Raw genomic sequence first — 21,436 nt, 5'->3', positions numbered from 1 at the left:
AAGACGAACTGCCAACTCTTGAGCCACGATCACTAGACTAACAACTGTGAGCCTTACTCGTGTCTTTGGAGTATTTTTAATCAAATATTGTGGTTTGCAGTGTTTTTTACTTCAGCTTCAGAAACAAACACATCTCAGGACAGGAATAAAACATAAAGTTAAACCTCGGCCAACATATTGTAGACAATGACCACTGAGCTCATTTTTGAGTGATCAACATTTAACTTTATTTTTATTTTCTCACAAACGATTGTTTACAGCAGCCTGGTCTTAAAGAGGCAGGGCAGGATTATTTCTTTAAGCGCCTGTTATGGTAACACCCTTTAGCTAACACAGACATCTGTTTGCTTTTGTAATTATAGACTCATTACAATAAAAACTGAGGTCACAGGTGGTTTAAATAATATCTGTGCAAATAAAATCATTGCTTTTAGATTCAAATGGCAGCATCAAAAGGAGGACACACCTGAGATCAACAGTAAGACTCTGCAGACACCAAAGATTTTCACAAGGTTTTTTGTTTTGTTTATTAAAAGATAATTATTAACCAGAAGCAGCATTAAAACTCACAGAACACATTTAACATATAAAACTGCTGAATTTCACAGACTTACATGTTTTACGTTCAGACTTAATAAGCTGCCAAAATGTTAAAAATTCAGACCGTTTCCCACATATGTACTTGAATATGTTTGTTTCTTTTCTACTATTTTAACCTGAGTATTTAATATGTTGTATATTTACAGAGCTTTAAGACATCTGATGGAGCATTAAAAAAACTGACAATTAATAATTCAGTGGCTCTTTAAGGCAAGACATTTTTGTTTGTGTTCTTTTGTTTTTATGCCCAGTTTCAAGATTTTGTGCTTTTAGAGATTAATAATTAATCTTCTTTCTTTCTTTTTGTTTTTTTGTTTAATTAAATATAAAAGACCAGGAACATGTTGCTTTCCTGTTCATGTCCAGGAAAATGTTTTTCCCGTGTATCATTCAGAGGCTGATTCATAGAATATTAATATAAACTGTTACTTGATCTCGACATTATTATCAGTTTTATAAGGTGATTTAAACTAAAAAGCTTTCAAATCTCTAACTTGTAACAACCTTTGACTTTACTATGACAACATAAAAAGTTTAAAGATTTCTGTTCTGGAAAATTTCAGCTTTTCACTTATTTAAATGAACAATTCCACGTTGGCATATGTTAACCTAAGTTCAAATTAAATCTCAGGTGAAGTTAAATTGGAGCCTCCTGGGAAATAATTCTTTTACAAATAATAAATGTAAAGGTTTTGTGTGAATTTAACAAGTTTTAACAGGAGAGGCTTAAGTACCTGGAAAGCTCCATATTATCACATCTTAACTGAAACTCTCAGTGTAACATCATCCGTGCTCTACAGTGAAACTGACCTAGGATCAGTGAGATAGCCTCCTAAGGTTACATCCTGTCAGAATAAAATCCAGGTGAGTTCTCATTTAATCAGGTTCACAAGAGAGACGCTGATGAAGATCGAAATCTCACGTCACGGTTTATTATCATCCCTGAGCTTCTTTGTGGATTTTTTAAATGTTTCAGATCAAATTAAAGAGGAGCCTGACTCGTCACGTGTTCACGGGGCTGCATTATTTTCTGTGTAAGTGATTCCACCTAGAGGTAAAAGGTGGGACTGCAGCCACGTGTGCTCAGACTTGGACAAGAAAAGAAAACTGAGTGTTTAGACAGAAAATAATCATTCTTTTTGATTTTCTTATGATTAGTGAACCACTGAGAGGACAAGCATAAAAATAATCAGTTTTTATACTATTTTGTTGCCAATTATGGTTTAAAGTATTTTATTTTAATTTAAATAGAAGTATTGGCTGCAAAGTAATCAATAGTGAAACCAACGGTGAGCAGCAACCTGATAGATCATAACTGATAATTGGATAATAAATATACTTCTTAGTTCATATTTTGAACTTTTAGATATAAACCACATTTTCGCTCTTTTTGATGTCTTCACCTTTTATTTTCCACAAACTTGGTACAAATGTTGTCCTGTCTGTTTTTTCTTTAAGTGCTTTGTAACAAAGTAAAGGTTTATAAAAGAAATAATGTTATTGTGATTACGTACAGTAAATGAGCCTCGTTTTCTGTAGATGAACATCATGTAGCGTGTATATTCAGTACATTTAGGAGGTAACAGTTCCACCTTCACTTCAGCTTAGTTCAAATTTTATAGTTAATTTGTCTTCTTATGTTATTTGACTTGATTTTAAAACTTTCTATACTTTTTCTCATCATCTCCACTTGTTCAGTTTTTGTAATAAAAACTTTCCTTAAATATTGTTTTTATCAGGTCACATTTTAGATACTTGGATATCTTCAGTATCCTAACATTAAAATAAGTTCAATACATATTTGTTGGGACTTCTTTTTAAAAACAGGCCGTAATCTAGAGGTTAATTCATTCATCTAAGCCTTAATTAAAGTGACGGCGTGTAAAATCCTGCAGAAGAGGAGGACGGAGGTGAAGAAGCTTCAGCACTGCTTCTGTTTTCAGCTGCGGACTCTGAGTTTTGTAAGAAGGATCAGGACTTTCCTCGTCTCCGCTTCAGCTCCTCTTCGTATCTCTGCAGCTGAGACATGAAGCCGGGGTTCGGGTCGATCACGTGACGAGCCGTCTTGACTTTCTGGGAAAAGGGAAATGAACAGTGACGAGCTCTGGTTGCTTCTAAGGATCTGTGGTTGCTCTGCATGATTTGTATTTCTGTACTTTACAATTTATTTTAATATTTTCTAAATATTTTTGTATTTCATAAAATTTTTCCTGTTTTCTCTTATTTGTTTTATGGACATATTTTTTTTTTGATTACCTGTCATGACGTTTGCAAAACTTCAGTCCTTCATTTCTGTCAAATCATAAAACTCATTTAATGTTTGAAGTTATCGGAGAAACTGTGGGAAAATATTTTAGTGAACAGTATAACATCTGATTTAAACTCTAAATATAAATTAATAATAAAAAGAAATGATGATTAATAAATAGATAATGCATAAATTCAGCTTCTTCTCAACACAACAAGATGTGGAAGATTTTTTAAAGTATTTATGCTGTTTTTCAACAATTTTTTCCAAAAAATTTTAATTTTACGGTACAAAAAGCAAAAAAGACATTAAACAAAGATGTGTTTCTGTTGTTGGGGTTAAACAGATAGTTAATGTTATGAATATAGGTCAGTAAATAAAATTTAATTAAATAACATTTTTTCTTTTTCATTTGAGCCAAATCTGCAGCACAAAACAGGATCAGGGGTGTCAGCCTTCAGAGAAGGGCTGAATTGTTGTATTTGTCCCTTCTGAGCATGAATATAGCAACGCTCAGTGTGCAGCTCATCTTTCAGTGTTGTGTTCAAGGGCACTTTGGATAATAAAAGCTTCAGCGTCAGAAAACAAACCTCTCAGCTGCAGGTTGAGCTCAGTCCTCCACATTTTTGACCTTCATGCAGCAGGATTGGGCTGATTTAGACGGCTCAAAGCACAGTGAGACTTATAAATAGGATGATTGGCATTTTAAAATCTGCAAAATAATACTTATTAAATGATAAACAAAAACTGTATGTGTGAAAAACTCTGAAGCAACCAAAAGTTCAGCACTTTTTCTGTGACTTGTGTTCACTCTATTACTCTTTCAGTCCTCAGACCTTCATTTGAAGACTTGATCATTATTTATCAGCACGTTCTCCCAAAGCGTAATGCTAGGTGACAAATCGTCAACATATTACGTTTTCAAGGCACCCAACACATTCCTAAATGACGAGATTGGAAAAATGAGGAAATATGACAACCGTTTGGACTCAATCTACACATCTTTGTTCATTTTCTTCAAACCTCTTGGGAAAACACTATTTAACGTCATTAAAGTGCTGGTTAAAGTTAGGAATAAAGTTATGGTTAGACTTAGGGAGAAGGTTAGGTATAGGGCTGGAATACATGGCTGGAAGGTCTATTACCGCGGGAGCGTCATTCCACTGGATTTCATCCATAACCTGGTGCGGACCATAAGAACGCGGAAGGTCACTTTTCGCGTTCTCACGGTCCGCTGCGGGACGTGACAAAACGTCGAGATGTTACGTCTCGGGAGAGAGAACAGTATTTATGGAACCTAACAGCTCCTCTAAGAGTGAACAAACTCAGCAGTTTGTTTAATCAATGTGCAGTTTATTTTCCAATAAACAAAGTGTCACATTTATAATCTGCCTCACAGTCAGCAGGAGGAGCTCGGGGTCTGTGGAGGGTGGACAAAGTTCATCACTAACACCAGATGCCAAAGTTGTAACCTGTACAAAAAGTAAAGTAGAGCAGGGTGGGATAGATCCTCACCTGTAAGGCGTCTGTCAGGGACAGTTTGCGGTGCTTCATCAGGTAGGCGATGCAGATCGTGGCCGAGCGGCTGCGTCCGTTCTTACAGTAGACGACGCTGCGTCCGCCGCGGTTCGCCTCCTTCTGGATGGCGTCGGCACAGCGGTCAAAGTGGCTGTACAGGTCCTCGTTGGGGTCGTCGTAGACGGGTATCTGCAGCTTGGTGATGCTGCTGGAGGGAAACGGCTGCTGCTTGGACACGTTGATGCAGAGCGTCACCGCCTCCTGCTGGATGAGCTCGTCGCTGCAGGCTGAGCGGGCGTTACTGATGAACAGAGCGTTGGTGACTTTACACAGCTGCAACATCCTGGCCAGGCTGTGGAAGAACTGACCCTCGTGGGCTTCCTTACACTGTCAGTGAGGCTCACAGGTAACTAGTGCCTGGAGAGAGAGCGGTGTCGGGTTCAGCAGTCTATTTAACACTGAGAAAATGATTAGTTAGTCTCTGACTCTGTCGCAGAGTTCAAGGCTACACCCGTCCATCCACTCTGACTTCCTCCTAAAAGTAAAACTAAAAGGAACGACATTCATTCTTTACTTTTAGTTATTATTTAAATGAATATCTTTTCTGCTTGCTGAAGTAGAAGTGTGAAGGTAGAGCCTCGCGTAACTTCTGATGTGCGTTTGTCAGCTTCTTTTTTTAACTGTACAGTGTTTCACTTGCTGCATACTGAGCTGAATCTTTTACAGATATTACAGATTTGTTTTTTGTTAAAGAAAAAAATAACCTTCTCTTTACATACCAGGTCTTGAATAATCTGGTCGTCTCATATCGTAAAACTCTATCATGTTACTCCATCAGTCGTTAACTTTTGTCTTCTCTCTCCTACAGTTTCTTTTTTCTCATTGTTCTTCATGTGTTTCTCACAGAGGATTGTTTGATTACCTCTAATATTGTATTGTACAGCTTCTGCTGTTACCATATAAAGCGCTTTGTAGTGGTAGTGGTATAAATAATAACACGTTTAATGTATTGATGAAAAATATATTTGCAAGATTAATCAGGACCTTATTCACTGGATCACATATGAGATTCTTTTGCTTTTCCTTGTTTCACATTTCTGTAAATAAAAGCTGGATAAAGTACACGTCAGGATATCAGCTCACACTACAGGATTTTTAATCACTTAAAATAAATGTAATCATTTAACCTATTGATGATTCACAAAGAAAATAAATCTTAGTTGAAGCATTTTACTTGGCATATGTCATCTCAATAATATAATAAAGGTACAGACATTAAATATTCTCTGTGGCCCCAGTGACAGAGATTTAAGATGTTCAGTTAACCTACAGAAACAGCAGGCAGTGAACGCCTCACACTCGCTGAACACAAGGACGCCGTGACTCACGTGCGGCTGATCTTCAGGCTCCTTCACGCTCAGTTTGTGCTTTAAAGACGCGCCATGTTCGCTTCGTGCTGACAGGAGAGCTCAGACTGCTCCGGTCTGTTCAGGCCTCCTCATGATGACCCGGAGCTGTTCTGACCCGCAACCGACACCGCACACAGAACAGCGCACACACCACAATGCTGCTATATTTACCGCTGCTGACAGCCGCTCTGCTCTGGGTCTTAAAGCTGCTCAGATCCATGACTAAAATAGATGAATATTTGATTTTCATTTGATTTTATTATTATTGTTTTTATATGTTTTTGGAACTGGGTTTGTTTGCATAAAGATTGAAATGATAATTTTAATTACAGATAAATTACATATAAAAAATAAGCATCTGTATTGTATAAATATTGCACCTGTTAATGCCATAAATAATTCTGTAATTTTTTTTGTTTGGATTTGTACTTTTAAATTTATATTAACTTCTATCAGGCTTCATGCACCAGTACTTACTTTACTTAAAAAAAAAAACTTAAAATGAATGAAACAATGACTTCACCTCATCATATTTTTATTTATTTATCATCTTAATATACTACAATGCCAACAAAATAAAATAAAATAAGTAATATTCAGTCAATTTCATCTGCTTACTTTGCTTTATTTTCTCCTTGTTGTTTGTTTTTGATCCTCTTTTCAGAAAATGATCCCAAAAACAAATTATGTGCATGAAAAGAGTCGATGCGAGCAGGTAAAGTCATTGTTTCATTGTTCTTAATTTTTTATTATTTTTTTTATTTTTATTTTTTATTTATTTTTTTTTTTTTGGGGGGGGGGGGGGATTTATTTATTTATTAAAGAAATTAATGATTAAACTGTTATTGTTGTATATGTATTACTGACACTTTAAGAAGAAGCAGGCCGAGTGGAGTGGGTGGATGATTTGTGACTGAAGGAGAAGGTTTACACGATGGTAGTAAGAGCTGCTGTGATGGCTGCTCGGGTGACATGACACGTGACACATACATGATAAGCTGTAAATCTTATAAATGTCGCAGTGATGATTTTTAGTAAGTCTTTAAAAGACAAGTGACATGACACCGTGACAGCGACATCAAACAAATAAACACGCTGTCAGATTATGGTATAAGACCATATTATACAGTGAAAATGGAAATGATGGCGGAGGGTAACACCACCTGGGTCTGGGTGCAGTTCCCCCCTCCAGGGGCAAGGGTACCTAGACCCGGTTTGTAGAGTACGCTTGGGGAGTGTGATCGTGTGTACAGCGTCTATTTATGTCTGTCTCCACGTTGGTTGAGTGTGGAGTGAGTGCATATGAGAGCATGAGGGTGGGAATGGATGTTTGTATCTGTGTGTGCCTGTATGTCTGTGTCTATATGTCAGGTTGGGTGTCAGGCGCCACCTCTCTGGGGACATCTCAGGCCCTCCAAGGTTTGGAGGTCTATCTCCCCCTACCACCACTTCCCTGCCAGTGGCGGACTCCCTCAGGTGTCGGTGCGTTGGTGGTTCTTTGTGTCCGGGGATGGGCGTCCAGGTACACACCGGCTCACTCCTTGGCGGCCGCTTATCGGGGCCTGGAGCCTGGGGCTCGCTCGGGCCACTTCGGAGGTGGGGTGCCCCCGGCCTCTCGGCCTGGGGCTCGGTCACTCAGGCACGGCTGGCTGCCGGCGGAGCTCACGGGCGCGTCACTGCAACTCCCCCTGGCTTCTGCTCCGCGGCTGCTGAGTGAGCCCTCATCTGGGACTCTCCTCAGCTCTTTCTGGGACAGTGGCGCGGCTGCCCCTCTGTTGGTCTTCCTTGGTCTCTTGTGTTCTGGGGGCCTCTGGATGTCTGGAGTTTTGATCTCCTCCATACCTGCTTCACGCCCTGGAGGACGGGGCTGTGGCCCCCCCCCACACCCTCTAGCAGATCATTACATGAAGGAACCTTTTAAAAAAACAAAAAACAAGCGCGTCCATGCTCACAGGTGTACACACGGGTGATCACACCCACAAACTACACCCTTTTTGGCTCCTACCTCAAAGCACACTGTGTTCTGTTGATCTTATGTGCTGCACAATAATGTTTAACATTTAGTATTTACTGTCATATTCCCATATATCATTGTGATGTTGTTTATTCTATTACTCTTGTTCTCTTCTGCTTGTTTTCTTTTTTCTTTCTCAGCAGGTGATCCAGGTGATTGATATATGCATTTTTTTCTTTTTTTTTTTTCTGCTCATTCTGTTGGTTTTTGCCTTTTGCCCTTCTCCCCCGTCCCTCTTCTCAGCTGTTTCTCTTTCCCTCTTTCTTTCTCCCAGTCAAGTCTGTCCCGTATTCAGTAAGTGAAAATAAAATAAACAATAAAAGGTGAATCAAATGGACCATTACGGCAAGGCTGGGATGGTCAATTTGGTAAAGTAAATCCGTTGGGCATCTTTCTTTGCCTTTAGACAACAATTCTGATGCAAAAGAGCCAAACGGGACAGGCAAAAAAAAAAATGGAAATGATGGCGGCCTGCGATTACTTACTTTCAATAACTGTGCCAGTACAAAAAATAAAAAATAAAAAACAATAATAAAATAATAAAAAACAACAATAATAACTATTATTATTATTATTATTATTATTATTATTATTATTATTATTATTATGTAAGAAATAACGTTTGGCAGTAATTTACCGAGAGCGGAACTTTAAAAAACGTCTCAGCTTCATTCAGAACCTTTAATGGTGCAGCACACAGCGGAAGCAGATTCAGCAGAATCCGGAACTGTAGAAGGACTTGTGCTGATCGTTTAATCGAAAGTAAAAATGTCCACAGTGGAGTTTCTGATAAACTTTGTCAACGAGCGGCTGTCTGCCGCCGTGGATGAAATTTTCACGGTGTTTGAAAACACGATCGTCAAATACGAGCAGGACATCGAGCGGCAGCGCAGGCTGCTGGAGAGCTTCTGGAAGCCGGAGATCAAGCTTCAGAGGATCGGTAGGCTAACCGGGATGAATGAGTGTGAGCCTGCGGGAGCTCCGAGCTCTTTATGTCATCCTCGCAGACCAAAGTAACAATAGTAATATTAATAATGATAATAATAATAATAATATGAGAAATGCGGAGTTAAAAGCAGACACCTTCAGCTTTTAGAAAGATCAGACTGAGGTCAGAGCAGCAGAGACGCTGACGGCTCAGCATGCCCACAGGCAGGTAACGTGGCTCCGGCTGGTTAGCGGTAGCGGGCTCCTCAGGTCTGTACACTTGTAGAAATCACCGTAACTCACCGAGTCTGTCACAGCTTCTAACGCCAGACTTGTAGTGATGATACAGCACAGCTGGGTGGTGTAGCTCAGCAGCTCACCTGCTAATCAGAAGGGTGGGGGTTCCCTCTGCTCCAGAGTGTCTGTGGGCAGGATGCTGAACCTGAGCTGCTGACTGTTGGATAGGTGCAGAAAAGTGTGTGTGACAGAATGGGTGAAGGAGACATGTTGTAGAGTAGAAAAGTGCCATTAGGACTTTTGTATTTTTTTGTGTGTTTGGTTTGTGAAATTGGATTAGAAGGAAACTAGTACCTGCACTTAGCTGATCTGTACTTGTACTCTGTGTACTGTATTAAATCTACTCTGCAGATACGTTATAACCAGATCTCTCTGAAACCCAAGTCACATCAGTTCCTCCTGTGAACTTCCAGCTACTTTTTCAACAAAGGTTTTGAATTAATCAGAAAATAATCACTATCATCTCAAAATAAAGACTCCCTGAAGCTCCTGGAGGGAGCTTGTCTGTTGGAATGGACGCAAGAGCATTTACAAAGATGTGGAAGAATATGTCAAATACGTTTACCTCTTAAAAATTCCCCAGCAGAGTAGGTAGGGAGGCAGAATAATGCCCTGGCATTTTATTTGCTTCTGACGGCTGGCACAGCTTATATGACACATGAGACGCGACCACAAGGTCTCAAACACCAACACAGAAGTTTAAATCACCTGCTAGGTCAGGATTGTACTCTGTGCTTATTTATGGACTGTTACTAACATTTATCTTGTCCCTGCAGACCACCCACAGCTCCACGTCACTGCAGCAGAGAAGGTTCTTCCTAAAAAGCGTCTCTGTAACCAGGAGAGGAACTGCAGCCTGAACCAGGAGGAACCAGGGCCTCCTCATGTTAAACAAAAACACAAGAAACTGTTGTCCAATCAGCAAGAACCAAAGCGTCCACAGATCAAAGAACAGCACAAACTCAGGAGGGAGGGAGTGCAGTCGGCACTGAAGCGTCACACCGAGAGCTTTGTGGCGACTCCTGTTTATGAGGAACATAGAGAACAGGAACCAAACGATGGCCAGATTCTCTTTCACAGCTCCCCAAACTGGAGTCTGATAGGAAGCAAGCACGTGAGGTCAGGATCAGCCGCAAACGTGGACGAGAAACAAAGAAGGAAGCGCAGAAGAAAGGCCAATGAAAGAAACTGTAGAAAACTCTCCCACGTCCAAGAGTCGGCATAAAAAAGTCTGCAAAATGTGAAGTGGGTAAAAAAAACTTGTATGAAAAAGTCCCAAATGCTGAAGCTTCCCAGGATCCGCACACGTGAAGCTGCACACGTGTGACACATAGTTGTAGGTTGTAAACTGTCACTCCACACAAGAAGTTGTGTTCAAGCAAGATTTGCACTAAATGTCACAGAAATACAGCAAACGTGTGTTTCAGGCTGCAAGAAAGCTGCACGAATATCTTTGGGGAAAAATATGTTTCGAAGTCAGTCACAAGCATTTCATACGTTTCAAAGATTTTTATTTGCAAATAAACTGCTGAACGAGTCTGTGTTTGCAGAGACAACGTGTGCTGCAGCTCAGCTTCTGGGTCAAATCCTGATTGTTCCTGCTTTATCACAGCTCCAGGATCAGTTTGTGAGCTTCTGCTCTTCCACCTGCTTTTTAAGGTTTGACCAAACTAACTGTCAGTCGATGACCAGCTGAACGTTTTCCAGCATATCACAAGAAAGTGATACCAAGTCGCTCGGAGGAGAATCAAATGAACATTTTGGATCTGTGACCAGGAAACTCCTGGGATTTACATACATTTGATTTATTTGGCAATAAAATTCTTTTAAAAGTGTGAAATGTTCCCGATGGTTCTCGATTACATCATAAAATCATGTAAAACAGCAAATTTGTGCCAGTAAAAAAAACCAAGTCTATAAATGCAGACTAACAGAGCGAGCTGTGAGGCCATCTTTGAGTTTCTCTGAGGTCCTGGAGGAAAAGCTTACACGTTTGCACCACGTGTGTAGTTCCTGATGTCAGTATTAGAAACAAATTGTAAATATTCCGTTCTTTTTTCTTTTGTTTTAATAAATGAGGTGAATTAAAGACCGAAGCTCTAAATTCTAAATGAGTTTGTTACTGAGTAACTGTGCATGTCCTTTCAGCTTTATTTTATTAATCATGTATAAATGCACTAGTTGTACATAGATTGATACGTCTGATGTTTTGAAGATGTTTTATCATCTTTTCCTTGTTCAGGTTTTTTAAAGTGACACTCGAGTTCTGGACGTTTTCTTTAATAAATGATTCACAAACCAACAGTCGGCTCTCTGGGATCCTTCATCGCACTCGCGAGCGCTTAAGTCAGACATGGCGTCTCCTGCTGTTTCATCACTAAGCCCACACGTTTACAGATGTTTTGCTGTGGCCTCCATGTGAGAAACAGCTCATCGTTCGTTGGGCACTCAGCAGCTTCATTCTTCTGAAGCTCAGATTGAAATGTTGTTTTGACTAATAGACAGCAGGGGGCGCCTCCTCACATGCAAAAGGAAGCAAGAAAATGAACCTGCTCTTCTCTTGACCTCTGACCTCAGTAAATCATTTCCTGATGAGTTTGTCACAGAAACTGTGCTCCTGTGAATTCTGTGGGAAGGGTTTCAGTCAGAACAGCGATTTAACGGCTCGCCTGAGGATCCACACCGGTGTGAAGCTGCATACTTGCAAAACATGCAGGAAGTGTCTCCAAAATCACTCGAGCGTAGCGAGCCACGTGAGAATCTACATGTGGGAGAAACTACATCTGGAAAAAAAATCTGAAGAGGTTCAGCTTCATGACGCCCTTCGAGAGGATCATGAGAGTCCACGCAGACGAGAAGCTGTATTCTTGTTAACTGCGCGGGAAACGGTTCACTCAGAGCGGCAGCTTGAAGGTCCACATGAGGACTCGCATGGGCAGGAAGCCGTTTCCTGCGGGATGTGTGGGAAAAGTTTCAGAAGCAGCAGCAACCTGCCGGTCGACACAAGAACCACAGAGTGGAGAACGGGGAAGCTTCCAGGCGGGACGCCACAGAGCTGAAACATCAAATCACAGATGATGGAGAAATCATCTGTGACTGAAATGTCCATCACCCAGAGTCAGAGCGCTGTTAGAGGAGTTATGAATGCACCAACCCCGTGTTTGGACTGGATATTAGTCTGATGACAGAAACCGGGTCAAGTGTCCTGACAACAGCTCAGTCTGTGGGCTGATCTAGTTTTTTCAGCTCTGAGCTGTTCTGTGTTTCACAAGACGACTGCAAAGAAATAAAGTCCTGTTTTTATTTATTGTTTTACTTACTTTGAACATAAAAGAACGATTCAGTTTCTTCCTCATCGTGATGAATAAATCATTTCATAGGTGTTGATGTCAATACTGGAAAAGTTCAGTCAGTGTATCTCTGTGAAAATACTGTCTTCAGTTTTTAGAAAATATCTAAAATACATTTAAACATCATGCTGTTAACTTTTCTAATATTTAAAATGTCAGCAGCTCAAATTCTTGGTATAAAAATGAGACGTGACAAGAAAATGAACGAGGAACTGAGACCGTCGCTTATTGAAAAAGAAATCAGCGCCTTTTGTTAGATTCACGCACCCTGTTTGACACATGTGAAGAACTGGTGATATTCTTCCTGCCTTACAATGTGTCAGATTCATGAAACAAGGTTTGTGTGTGATTCAACCCACAACCCACTGTTTTCATTACATGCTCATTATAAAAATGTCTTTTTCGTCACAGAGACCTTTCGTATTTCAGAACGGTCTCATGCACAGAGACCAAGCTGAACTTGAACTTTCACGGCCGGCCTGAGGGCGCCTTGGTGTTCCCCGAGACGAGCCGGAGGAGGTGGTGGTGGAGAGCGTGGTCTGGGCTTCTCTGCTGAGGCTGAGCCAGCCCCGGATAAGCAGAAGCGAATGGATGGATGGACATTTGACATGTTTTCTATGTTCTATTGTAATGTGACCTGTTTTTACATTTTACAGCCCATCCAGACTTTTAGGAATTTGTTTTAGTTTATGACTCACGTGATTTTCACTTACATTTAATCTTTTTGATCCGATTCTTCTGGCAGCAGAAAACCTTCGCAGCAGTCAGACTTCATGTTTCTGTCATTAAAAACATTTACAGTCATGTCAGGGTAATAAAAAGACAGCTCTAAAGGTGTTTTCATATTTGTTTAATGCTGGTTTAAAATGCAGGCTGATGCTAATAATGCACAGCATCTTTCATTCTTTTTATTACTTTTAAATGTAATTTTGGGCTTTGACCAGCAGGAGGAACTAAACCCTGATAAAACAGAAACAGACAGGCTGACTACAATGTGCAAATTTTAATCAGGTGCCTCAGATGGAAACATAACGTAAAACCAAACAACATCATTTATATTTCATATAAAATCTGGAAAATTTCACACTTGACTCATAATCAGTTTTTCTGTACAATAGTTCAGTACGTTTAAATAAACCATGCAACACTCGTACTTTAAGTATTTTCAGAGTTACAGGCCCTCTAAGTACACAGAGGTGGGGTAAACCGTGGTCCTTATCAGTTCACCATGTTCTTCCAGCAGGTTCAGGAGAGAGAAACATTAACAGAGGTTTTAAAGTCCTTAATTTCAGATGAAACATTAACACCTCACACATTTAACAAGATCTTCTTCATTTTGACCTCCTTCACTCCTGCTGTGTAGCTTCAGTTACCCTTGCAATACAACAAAGTTATACAATTACTGCTATTATGACACCAGGTGATACTTGGAGTATAAATTACTGTTAGGTGAATGAACCTGAGTAACTGGTGCTAAAAGAATGATTGTTATCCAACATCTACATCTAATATTGCCTCAGCTGCGTGTCCCAATCACAAACACTGCACACAGGAACAAGCTGAGACAACGTGCTCTGACATAAAACTATTTGAAACAGGAGCGATGTAACACAGAATGCAGTCATCTGAAAATCGTTTGAACGTTATATCTGCCTGCAGAAAGCACACTGACAACATTTCAAATGTTGTACAGGCCTCAGAGTACAACCCACTGAATCCATGACATCATCATACGCCCTTACAAACATCCACATGTTTCAATAAGACCCATTCAATAAAAACTGAAATGCACTTATTACAGATTCACCACATCTACTGGACAATTTGACGAAGATTGATTGTGCAGTCTGACACACTGATCCAGGCCCAGGCAGCTTCATCGAACACAGCCTGCTATACATCGCTTAAAAACTGAAAGCTCTACTTAACGACTTCTGTTCCCAGACGTATTTTCCACTCAGACATTACAGGCCTGACTTTCCTCCTGAGAGTCTGTGGGCTGTTAAACTAACACTGAGTGAAACTCTTCCCACATGTCTGGCAGGACTCCTTCTCCTGCAAATTTATATTTTCATGTGTGCAGACACGTTACGACGATTGATGAAGCTTTTCCCACACTTTGCAAGAGTACGGTCTCTATCTATTGTGAATCCTCATGTGGACGTTCAAACCGCCGCTTTGAGTGAAACTTTTGCCACATATTGTACAAGAGTAGTCCTTCTGGCCTGTGTGGATCTTCATGTGTCGCAGCAAATGGCCACTCTGCCTGAAGCTGTTTCCACACAGTTTACAGGAATACGGTTTCTCGCCCGTGTGGATCGCCGTGTGCCGTTTGAACGCTGAAGCGTCAGAGAACTTTCTCCCACAGCTCTTACAGATGTGCGGTTTGTCACCCGTGTGGATTCTGCTGTGGACGGTCAAATCACTACTCTGACAGAAGGTTTTCCCACATATTTTGCAGGAATACGGCTTCTCTCCCGAGTGAATTAACGCATGCCGTTTCAACGCCGATGACTGAGAAAAGCTTTTCCCACAGGCATTACAAAGGTAGGGCTTCTCGCCTGTGTGGATTCTCATGTGAATCAACATTTTATCTCGAGCTCGGAAACCTCTCCCGCATGTTTCACAAGAAAACGGCTTCTCCTCTGCGATGCCACTTTGGTGATACTTCATTATATAAAGCTGATAGAACTCTTTCTCGCAGGTGCTGCAAGCGTACGGCTTCTCTGAGGTTCTGTGTTGGTTCCCGTCATCCTGAAAGTCCTTCCCACAAACGTCACATTTACTGACAGAGTCTAAACTGCTGTCACTGTTTCTGTGACGGCTCTGCTTTGGTTTCAGCTCTGCATTTCTAGTTGATCCTGAGGCTACATCAAAGCTTCCTTCGTTCAAGCTCTCAGTTTCAGGAGAGCTGGGAGAGAGGAGCTGATCACAGTTTGATTCTGACTCGCTGAGGTCACTGTCCTCATAAGCAGGAGTCACCATAAAAGTATCGATCTCCTCCTTTAGTAGGAGCTGCTTTCCCTCCTGACTGATGAAGAGTTCTTCCTCTTCCTCTTTGATTTGTGGAGGTTCTGGATCCTCCTGGTCCAGACTGGAGTTTCTCTCCTGGTTACAGAGCTCCTCTTCCTCATTCTGACTGACACACAGAAGATCTGAGGGGACAAACGGACACATGAAAAGTTCCTAGTGTGACGATTACGTTCTGGGGAATGTAACCACATGTTTTTAAACCAGCAGGGACAGTGTTTTTATCTTAGAGAGTTTTGAAATGTGTTCTGCTGCTCTTAATTTGAATATTTCTTTTTAGTTCTACTCACTTCCTCACAAGGATTTGCCCTTTGCTCAGCCCGCAGTGTGAGCAAGATTGTTGTTAATAACTTACCTGGTTAAATAAGGGTTACCCTTAGTATAAATTGGCATTACATGAAAGTACTGCATGTCCCCATTTTAAGTTCAGTTGGTCTCTCTTCCATACAAAACACAGATGTTTAGGATGTGAAGTCATAGTGTTTTTTTTTTTTTAAATTCACATCCTGCCTCATTTTACCACCATACCACCTTTATTTATAAAGCACTTTAACATAAAACCAGAGTTCACAAAATGCTGTACATGCTAAAAGCATAAGTAAAGAAAATTAAAATGAGATAAGATAAAATAAATAACTAAAAAACTAAAATAAATTGAAACATGTCAAAACAAATTGAGTCAACCCCTCTAATCAATGCCAAAGGCTTCAGCGAATAAATATGTTTTAAGAAGACTTTTAAATTCAGAGAGAGAAGAGGCCTGCCTAACATGCAAGGGTAGATCATTCCACAACTTTGGAGCAGCTACAGCAAAAGCACGATCACCTTTAGATTTATACTTAGTTTTTGGTACCTTAAGGAGCTGCTGATTGGCGGACCTAAGGGAACGGGCAGGTGTATATGGTTGTAGTAGCTCCGAGAGGTAGGGGGGGGCCAGGCCATTAAGAGATTTAAAAGCAAATAAGAGAATTTTAAAAACAATCCTAAAATGTACAGGTAGCCAATGGAGTGAAATTAAAATTGGGGTAATGTGCTCAAACTTTTTTGTTCCAGTTAAAAGACGTGCTGCAGCATTTTGCACAACCTGCAGGCGCCTAATGGACGCATCACTAACCCCAAAATAAAGTGCGTTACAATAATCCAGCCTAGAAGTAACAAAGGCGTGGATTACTGTCTCAAAATGCTGTTTCGATAAGATAGGCTTTATTTTGGCTAATTCCCTCAAATGAAAAAAGCTAGATCTTACAACAGCTCTGACCTGGCTTTCAAGTTTAAGATTTGCCTCTATTTTAACTCCCAGATTAGTGATGACTGGTTTAACATACATTTAACATTTTGTTTTTTAACAACTTTTAAACACAGAAATTCACAAGGAAAAAAAAAATCACGACGTGCTTTTAGTTTAAACAAATGATTTGTGTCGACAGACTTCAGGCCAAACATGCACCAAATGGGCAATACTACAGGACCACACCTGCTAATCTTTAAACCCAGGTGTTTACAGTCCCGCTGCCACAGCTGTAGAAATATCAAGCTTCCTGCCAAGCAGCCCTCAAACCAAACAACAGAATGTTTGGTTTGAAAGAGCTCACTGAATTTGAGCGTGGTGTTGTAAGAAGATGCCATCATTGCAACATGTCAGTTTGTGAAGTTTCTTCCTTCCTGGTTATTCAACAACCAACTGTTGATCAGATTATATAACACATAAGTCACCGATACTATTGCCTCAGTAAATGCAGAGCTCCAAACCAATTTCTTTATATTTAGATAGGAAATAGAAGGTGGGTACTGTGATCAGTAGAAACATGTGCAAACATATGTGGAATTAAAGTAAATAAGGCAGAAACAGAGTTTGCACAACACACGACTAAAGCAAAGATTCTGCACTGTATTAAATCAGAGTGTAATAAAAACTAAATGAATGCAGCATCTAATGATAATAGTAAAGTACGTAAGTATAAAGCAGCTCTTTGGAGGGGCTCCTTTTTTGCAACGCTACCTAAATCTTGTGCTATATTAATGTAATAATAAAATAATATCAATGAGAATATAAACTTAAAATTTAAACTAAAGTTAACTTAATAAATGTGCTCTGCTTAAATCACTCAAGTAGAAAACGAGCAGAGAAAAAGAAGGAACATTTCCTTTGCCTACATAGTAAGGGGTGTCAGGAAAATGAGTACAGTCGGAGGTTAAAGTGGATTTAAGCAGGCTGTGAAAGCCTAAAATTGGTTGTAGTGGCTCAGCTCAGGGAAAGACTCACCACTGCTGTTGAGAGCTGCAGTAGAATTTCTTTGTGAACAGGCTGTGATCAGCTGATCTAAGGTTTACTGCTTTTTGTGGATTTACACAACTGAATTTAACAAGCAGATGTTTCATGAGTTGTCCTGCTCCATCCTTTTGCATGGTTTAGAATCAGCTTGCTAAATTCACAAGACCTTCCCCAAAAACAGACGCCATCTGGATGAGAGCAAATTCCCTCATCCATTCTCTGCTGCTCGTCTGTATATACCTTTCAGCAGTGATGGATTCTTTCCAGATGTGGATGCTGCCAGTTTCACAAGCACTGATTCATCTCCCTCCATACATCAGAGAGGCAAGCTTTTGAACTGAACACTGATGGCCATTCTCATCTTTAGTCTTGTGTTCAAATTAAATTACCATTCGACCAAAATGGTTTTCATTCTCCCTCGGTCCATTTTAAATGAGCTTTGGCAGCATTTCTGGATCACGCTACAGCAAACTGCTCACAGACATGATTTCTGGACGCTTTCCTGAGACCATGCTGTGATTTCCATGACAGCATCATTTCTGACCTGCTGCCAATTAAGCTAATTAGATACAAAATGTTCCTCCATCTGTTTCTTCTTAGTACCACCTCCATTTTCCAGCCTTTTCTTTCTCCCTTCCCAACTTTTCTTTGAGCTGTCAAAAATGATTTTGTCTTAAAATTGTCCATTTCTCAGTTTAAAGACTTGATGTGTTCTTTATGAATAAAATATGGGTTTATGGGATGTGCAGACTATTGCATTCTGGTTTTATTTACATTTTTCACAGCAGCCAGCTATTTGGGATTTGTGTTGTATGTAATTTGGCGTTTCTCTCTCTTTTTTTCTCTTTGGGAAAAACCTGCAGCTCCCTGCTACCCCTAAAACCCTGCAACATGTCATCGTTTCTTACCGATTCTGTGTAACTTTATCTCAGGCTTCCAGCTGATGTCCAGCAGCTCCTCCTGACAGCGGACGAAGGTTCGCTCCACATCCGTCTGACAGAGTTCATGAGCCGGAGGAAAACACTGAGCTGAAGACATCCTACCTCCAGCAGCTAACGCTGCTAGCGCCTGCGCCGCTGCTGTTTACGACCCGAGTGTCACACTGTCGAGTTCCGGCAGAAGAGAAGGGAGTGAACTGTAGTTCCGCCCGTGTTTTATTGGAGCTCCACGCTGAGCTCCCACTTTTTAAAGGGATTCGGCCGTGAAAGTACATTTTATATTTCAGAAAATCAAGAAGTTTAAGGTTTAGAAAGAGCCAGCTGCGCCCATAAGAAAACATTTAATTAAAAATAATAAATAAGTAACTAAATAAATAAACAAAAATAAAGGAGAAACATCTGCGATCGTTTAACAGTGAGCTACTCATCCTATAATGCACTGCACATTAGTGTGTGATGTTCCTCTTTTATAGAAAACTATATTTAAGAGCCTGCAGGTCTAAAAAGACTCCCGTGTGATATTATACAAAGTTTGTGTCAGTATTGATGCACTGACTGTGCAGTATTATTTCTACGTTCCTAGAAAACCTAAATGTGTTACTTTATCTCATCTTTAATCTTCTTTTTAAACTTACAGTATTACCTTTTGTGTCAGTGACAGAGTTGCACTATATTTTGTTGTATAGAATAACATAATAGGCGAGCACATTGGTGTGGTGGTTAGCTCTGGTGGCTCACAAACTAACCACCACACTCCTGCACCTGGCCAGGTTCTTCCTGTTTGTGTGGATTGTCTCCGGCTTCCTCCCACACTCCAAAGACATGGGGTTAGGTTAATTTAGGTTCATTGGTGATTTTAAATTACCCATAGGTGTGAATGTGAGTGCTAATGGTTATCTGTCTCCCCACAACCCTGAAAAAGATAAATGATAACAGTAATAGAACGACAACAATGCTATTCTGTTGTAATGATTTCAGCCTCATGTCAGCACTAATGATGGTGAGTCGCCTCCTGGAACACCCAGATTAATCACCTGGGTAGACTTTCCCACCTAGCAAGAAACAGTCCACCAGCAGCCAAGTCAAAGTTTCGACATGTTTATTTTTTAAATATAAAAGATTGCTGTTATATCAAATATGATACAATATATGAATTTAGTTGTTTATGATGGTTTGGAAAAACAAAGAAACACCTGAAACACAGCTCGTTAGTCGGCTCAGATATGATGTTACTGTACAATAAACCTTTGTTTTAAACTTAGATTAAATAAATCACCACAATGCATAACGGATTTTTACAAGATGGACAGGATTATACAGAACTTCAAATGAATGACATTTTTCAAAATACTTCTGAGAAAAAAAAAAAGGATTACATTGATATTAAAGGTTATTTGTCAGCAAAACTCAAGCACAGAAGTTAAACCTCATAATTATCAGACGTCTTCATTCGTTTGTGATTCTGTAACAGTCGTTAAGGATAAATTATTTGACACCTTAAAATTCGCACTTTGTTCTGCCTGACACAGAGTTACACTTCATTCAACCCGTCTCACACAGTGTGACACAACAAGCTCTTAAACATCATCACTGTTAAAGTCAGAAGGCACTTGGAGTCTGAAAGCTCTGCTGTGAATCGTGCTCACTCAGAAATATTTGATGAAAGGGATTTTTTTTGAAAATGTAACTAAAGAGACGCTCCTCTGACCCGACACAATTACTCACAAGTTATTCCAGAAGATTATCCGACCCTGCTGAACTCGGCCCGGGGTTTAGTGTTGGCTAACCCACCGTACTAACAGGATGGTCGTGATCTTTTAAGATCCCAAAGTCATTAAATTTTAAAGAACTGAAGTGTTTATGTGGTTATTTTTGGTCTTAAACTACGCACCTGATAGGATGTACTGTTACAAGCAGACTGCTGCTTGCTGATCAACAGCAGACGTGTTTCTAAGTCCCAGGTGTCAGACCGGTAAATGTGTGTGGAGCTGTGAGATGAGACGCTGCTGTAAAACCAGGAGAGCCACAGACGACTAACTCAGACACCTCTGTGTGAAGTTAATTAAAACAAATAAAAATGAGGTGCAGTGCAAACCGCTGGGGAACAGCCAGAACATCACAGGTCTGTCATTAACTGTTAAAGTCTGTGTGGAACGGCTTCTGCTTGAAAAACAAATACTGACCGACTGAGTACAAAGTGTAGCTGCATTAGTCAGATAAACAGATTATTAGCCTGGTCACCTCACAGAGAGAAGGTTTTGGGTTCAAACCATCATAAACAGTCTCATCTCTCCTTGTGTCAAAGGCTGGCTCCTCTAAATTGGATGGCACAGCAAAGAAGAGCTGAGTGTAACAAAAGGCCTTAATGGGGGTAAAAACAGCAAAATTATAAATGTTATTAACTGTTTATATTGGTACTGGGACATACACAAGGTCTAATTTCATAACTGGATGTGAATGTTTCAAATACTGCCGAGCAGCTTTAATCTCTGATATACTGTCTACTAGGGCTGCCACAAACGATTATTTTGACAGTCGATTAGTCGCCGATTATTTTTTGCGATTAGTCGACTAATCAGATCATCATCCATTGGACGTACAGCTTATCGCACCAGCAGCATTTGCTCTTATATAACTTTCATTAGCTTACAGCTTTAAGTGTTTAAGGTCTGTGCTAACTAAAGACAAGATGATAGTTTATTAAATTTTAATGAAATTTGCAGATTGTTTCAGTGAAGTTTAATAAACTCCTTGCTATCTAAAATATAACAGGACACCGGAGTAAATTCTCGAGCATCTCACACTTCTGATAATCAGCTGTCTGCTTGAGGTT

General features: G+C 40.2%; 3 protein-coding genes across 5 annotated transcripts; 1 reads left to right on the top strand and 2 right to left on the bottom strand.

Moving 5' to 3' along the window:
- Nucleotides 1-596: 596 nt before the first annotated feature.
- On the bottom strand, nt 597-13,137 carry dusp28 (dual specificity phosphatase 28). 3 transcript variants are annotated; one of them, XM_085377532.1, is made up of 3 exons: nt 13,077-13,137; nt 4,364-4,783; nt 597-2,673 (listed from the first exon to the last, which is right to left on the bottom strand). In XM_085377532.1, exons 2-3 carry the CDS (start codon nt 4,706-4,708, stop codon nt 2,572-2,574), a joined length of 447 nt encoding a protein of 148 aa, XP_085233658.1. In that variant the 5' UTR covers nt 4,709-4,783; nt 13,077-13,137; the 3' UTR covers nt 597-2,571. The 3 variants fall into 3 exon arrangements, with proteins under 3 accessions (XP_085233658.1, XP_085233657.1, XP_085233659.1); XM_085377531.1 differs by lacking the exon at nt 13,077-13,137 and adding an exon at nt 5,755-5,931; XM_085377533.1 differs by lacking the exon at nt 13,077-13,137 and adding an exon at nt 5,755-5,931 and having other exon boundaries at nt 2,590-2,669.
- LOC146612792 (uncharacterized) lies at nt 8,528-10,238 on the top strand. Its single transcript, XM_085377522.1, has 2 exons — nt 8,528-8,729; nt 9,790-10,238. The coding sequence occupies exons 1-2, from the start codon at nt 8,558-8,560 to the stop codon at nt 10,236-10,238; spliced, it is 621 nt and encodes a 206-aa protein (XP_085233648.1). The 5' UTR covers nt 8,528-8,557.
- An 87-nt stretch (nt 13,138-13,224) lies between the features above and the next one.
- LOC146612790 (uncharacterized) lies at nt 13,225-18,767 on the bottom strand. Its single transcript, XM_085377470.1, has 2 exons — nt 18,574-18,767; nt 13,225-15,518 (listed from the first exon to the last, which is right to left on the bottom strand). The coding sequence occupies exons 1-2, from the start codon at nt 18,701-18,703 to the stop codon at nt 14,500-14,502; spliced, it is 1,149 nt and encodes a 382-aa protein (XP_085233596.1). The 5' UTR covers nt 18,704-18,767; the 3' UTR covers nt 13,225-14,499.
- Nucleotides 18,768-21,436: the final 2,669 nt, after the last annotated feature.

This window comes from Diplotaxodon limnothrissa, linkage group LG18, assembly GCF_057381915.1.
Source record: "Diplotaxodon limnothrissa isolate DT_005_m linkage group LG18, D_limnothrissa_male_GT1.1, whole genome shotgun sequence".
Taxonomy (NCBI): Eukaryota; Metazoa; Chordata; class Actinopteri; order Cichliformes; family Cichlidae; genus Diplotaxodon; species Diplotaxodon limnothrissa.
Note: the sequence above shows the minus strand (reverse complement) of the source record. Positions and strands in the feature narration are given on the sequence as shown.

What these genes read in the sequence shown, in the direction of transcription:
- dusp28 (XM_085377532.1), bottom strand. Translation starts at nt 4,708, where the DNA reads ATGTTGCAGCTGTGTAAAGTCACCAACGCTCTGTTCATCAGTAACGCC. An exon ending in CCCTGACAGACGCCTTACAG is followed by an intron (nt 2,674 to 4,363) that starts GTGAGGATCTAT and finishes CCCTTTTCCCAG; the next exon opens with AAAGTCAAGACGGCTCGTCA.
- LOC146612792 (XM_085377522.1), top strand. Translation starts at nt 8,558, where the DNA reads ATGTCCACAGTGGAGTTTCTGATAAACTTTGTCAACGAGCGGCTGTCT. An exon ending in GATCAAGCTTCAGAGGATCG is followed by an intron (nt 8,730 to 9,789) that starts GTAGGCTAACCG and finishes TTGTCCCTGCAG; the next exon opens with ACCACCCACAGCTCCACGTC.
- LOC146612790 (XM_085377470.1), bottom strand. Translation starts at nt 18,703, where the DNA reads ATGTCTTCAGCTCAGTGTTTTCCTCCGGCTCATGAACTCTGTCAGACG. An exon ending in GATAAAGTTACACAGAATCG is followed by an intron (nt 15,519 to 18,573) that starts GTAAGAAACGAT and finishes TTGTCCCCTCAG; the next exon opens with ATCTTCTGTGTGTCAGTCAG.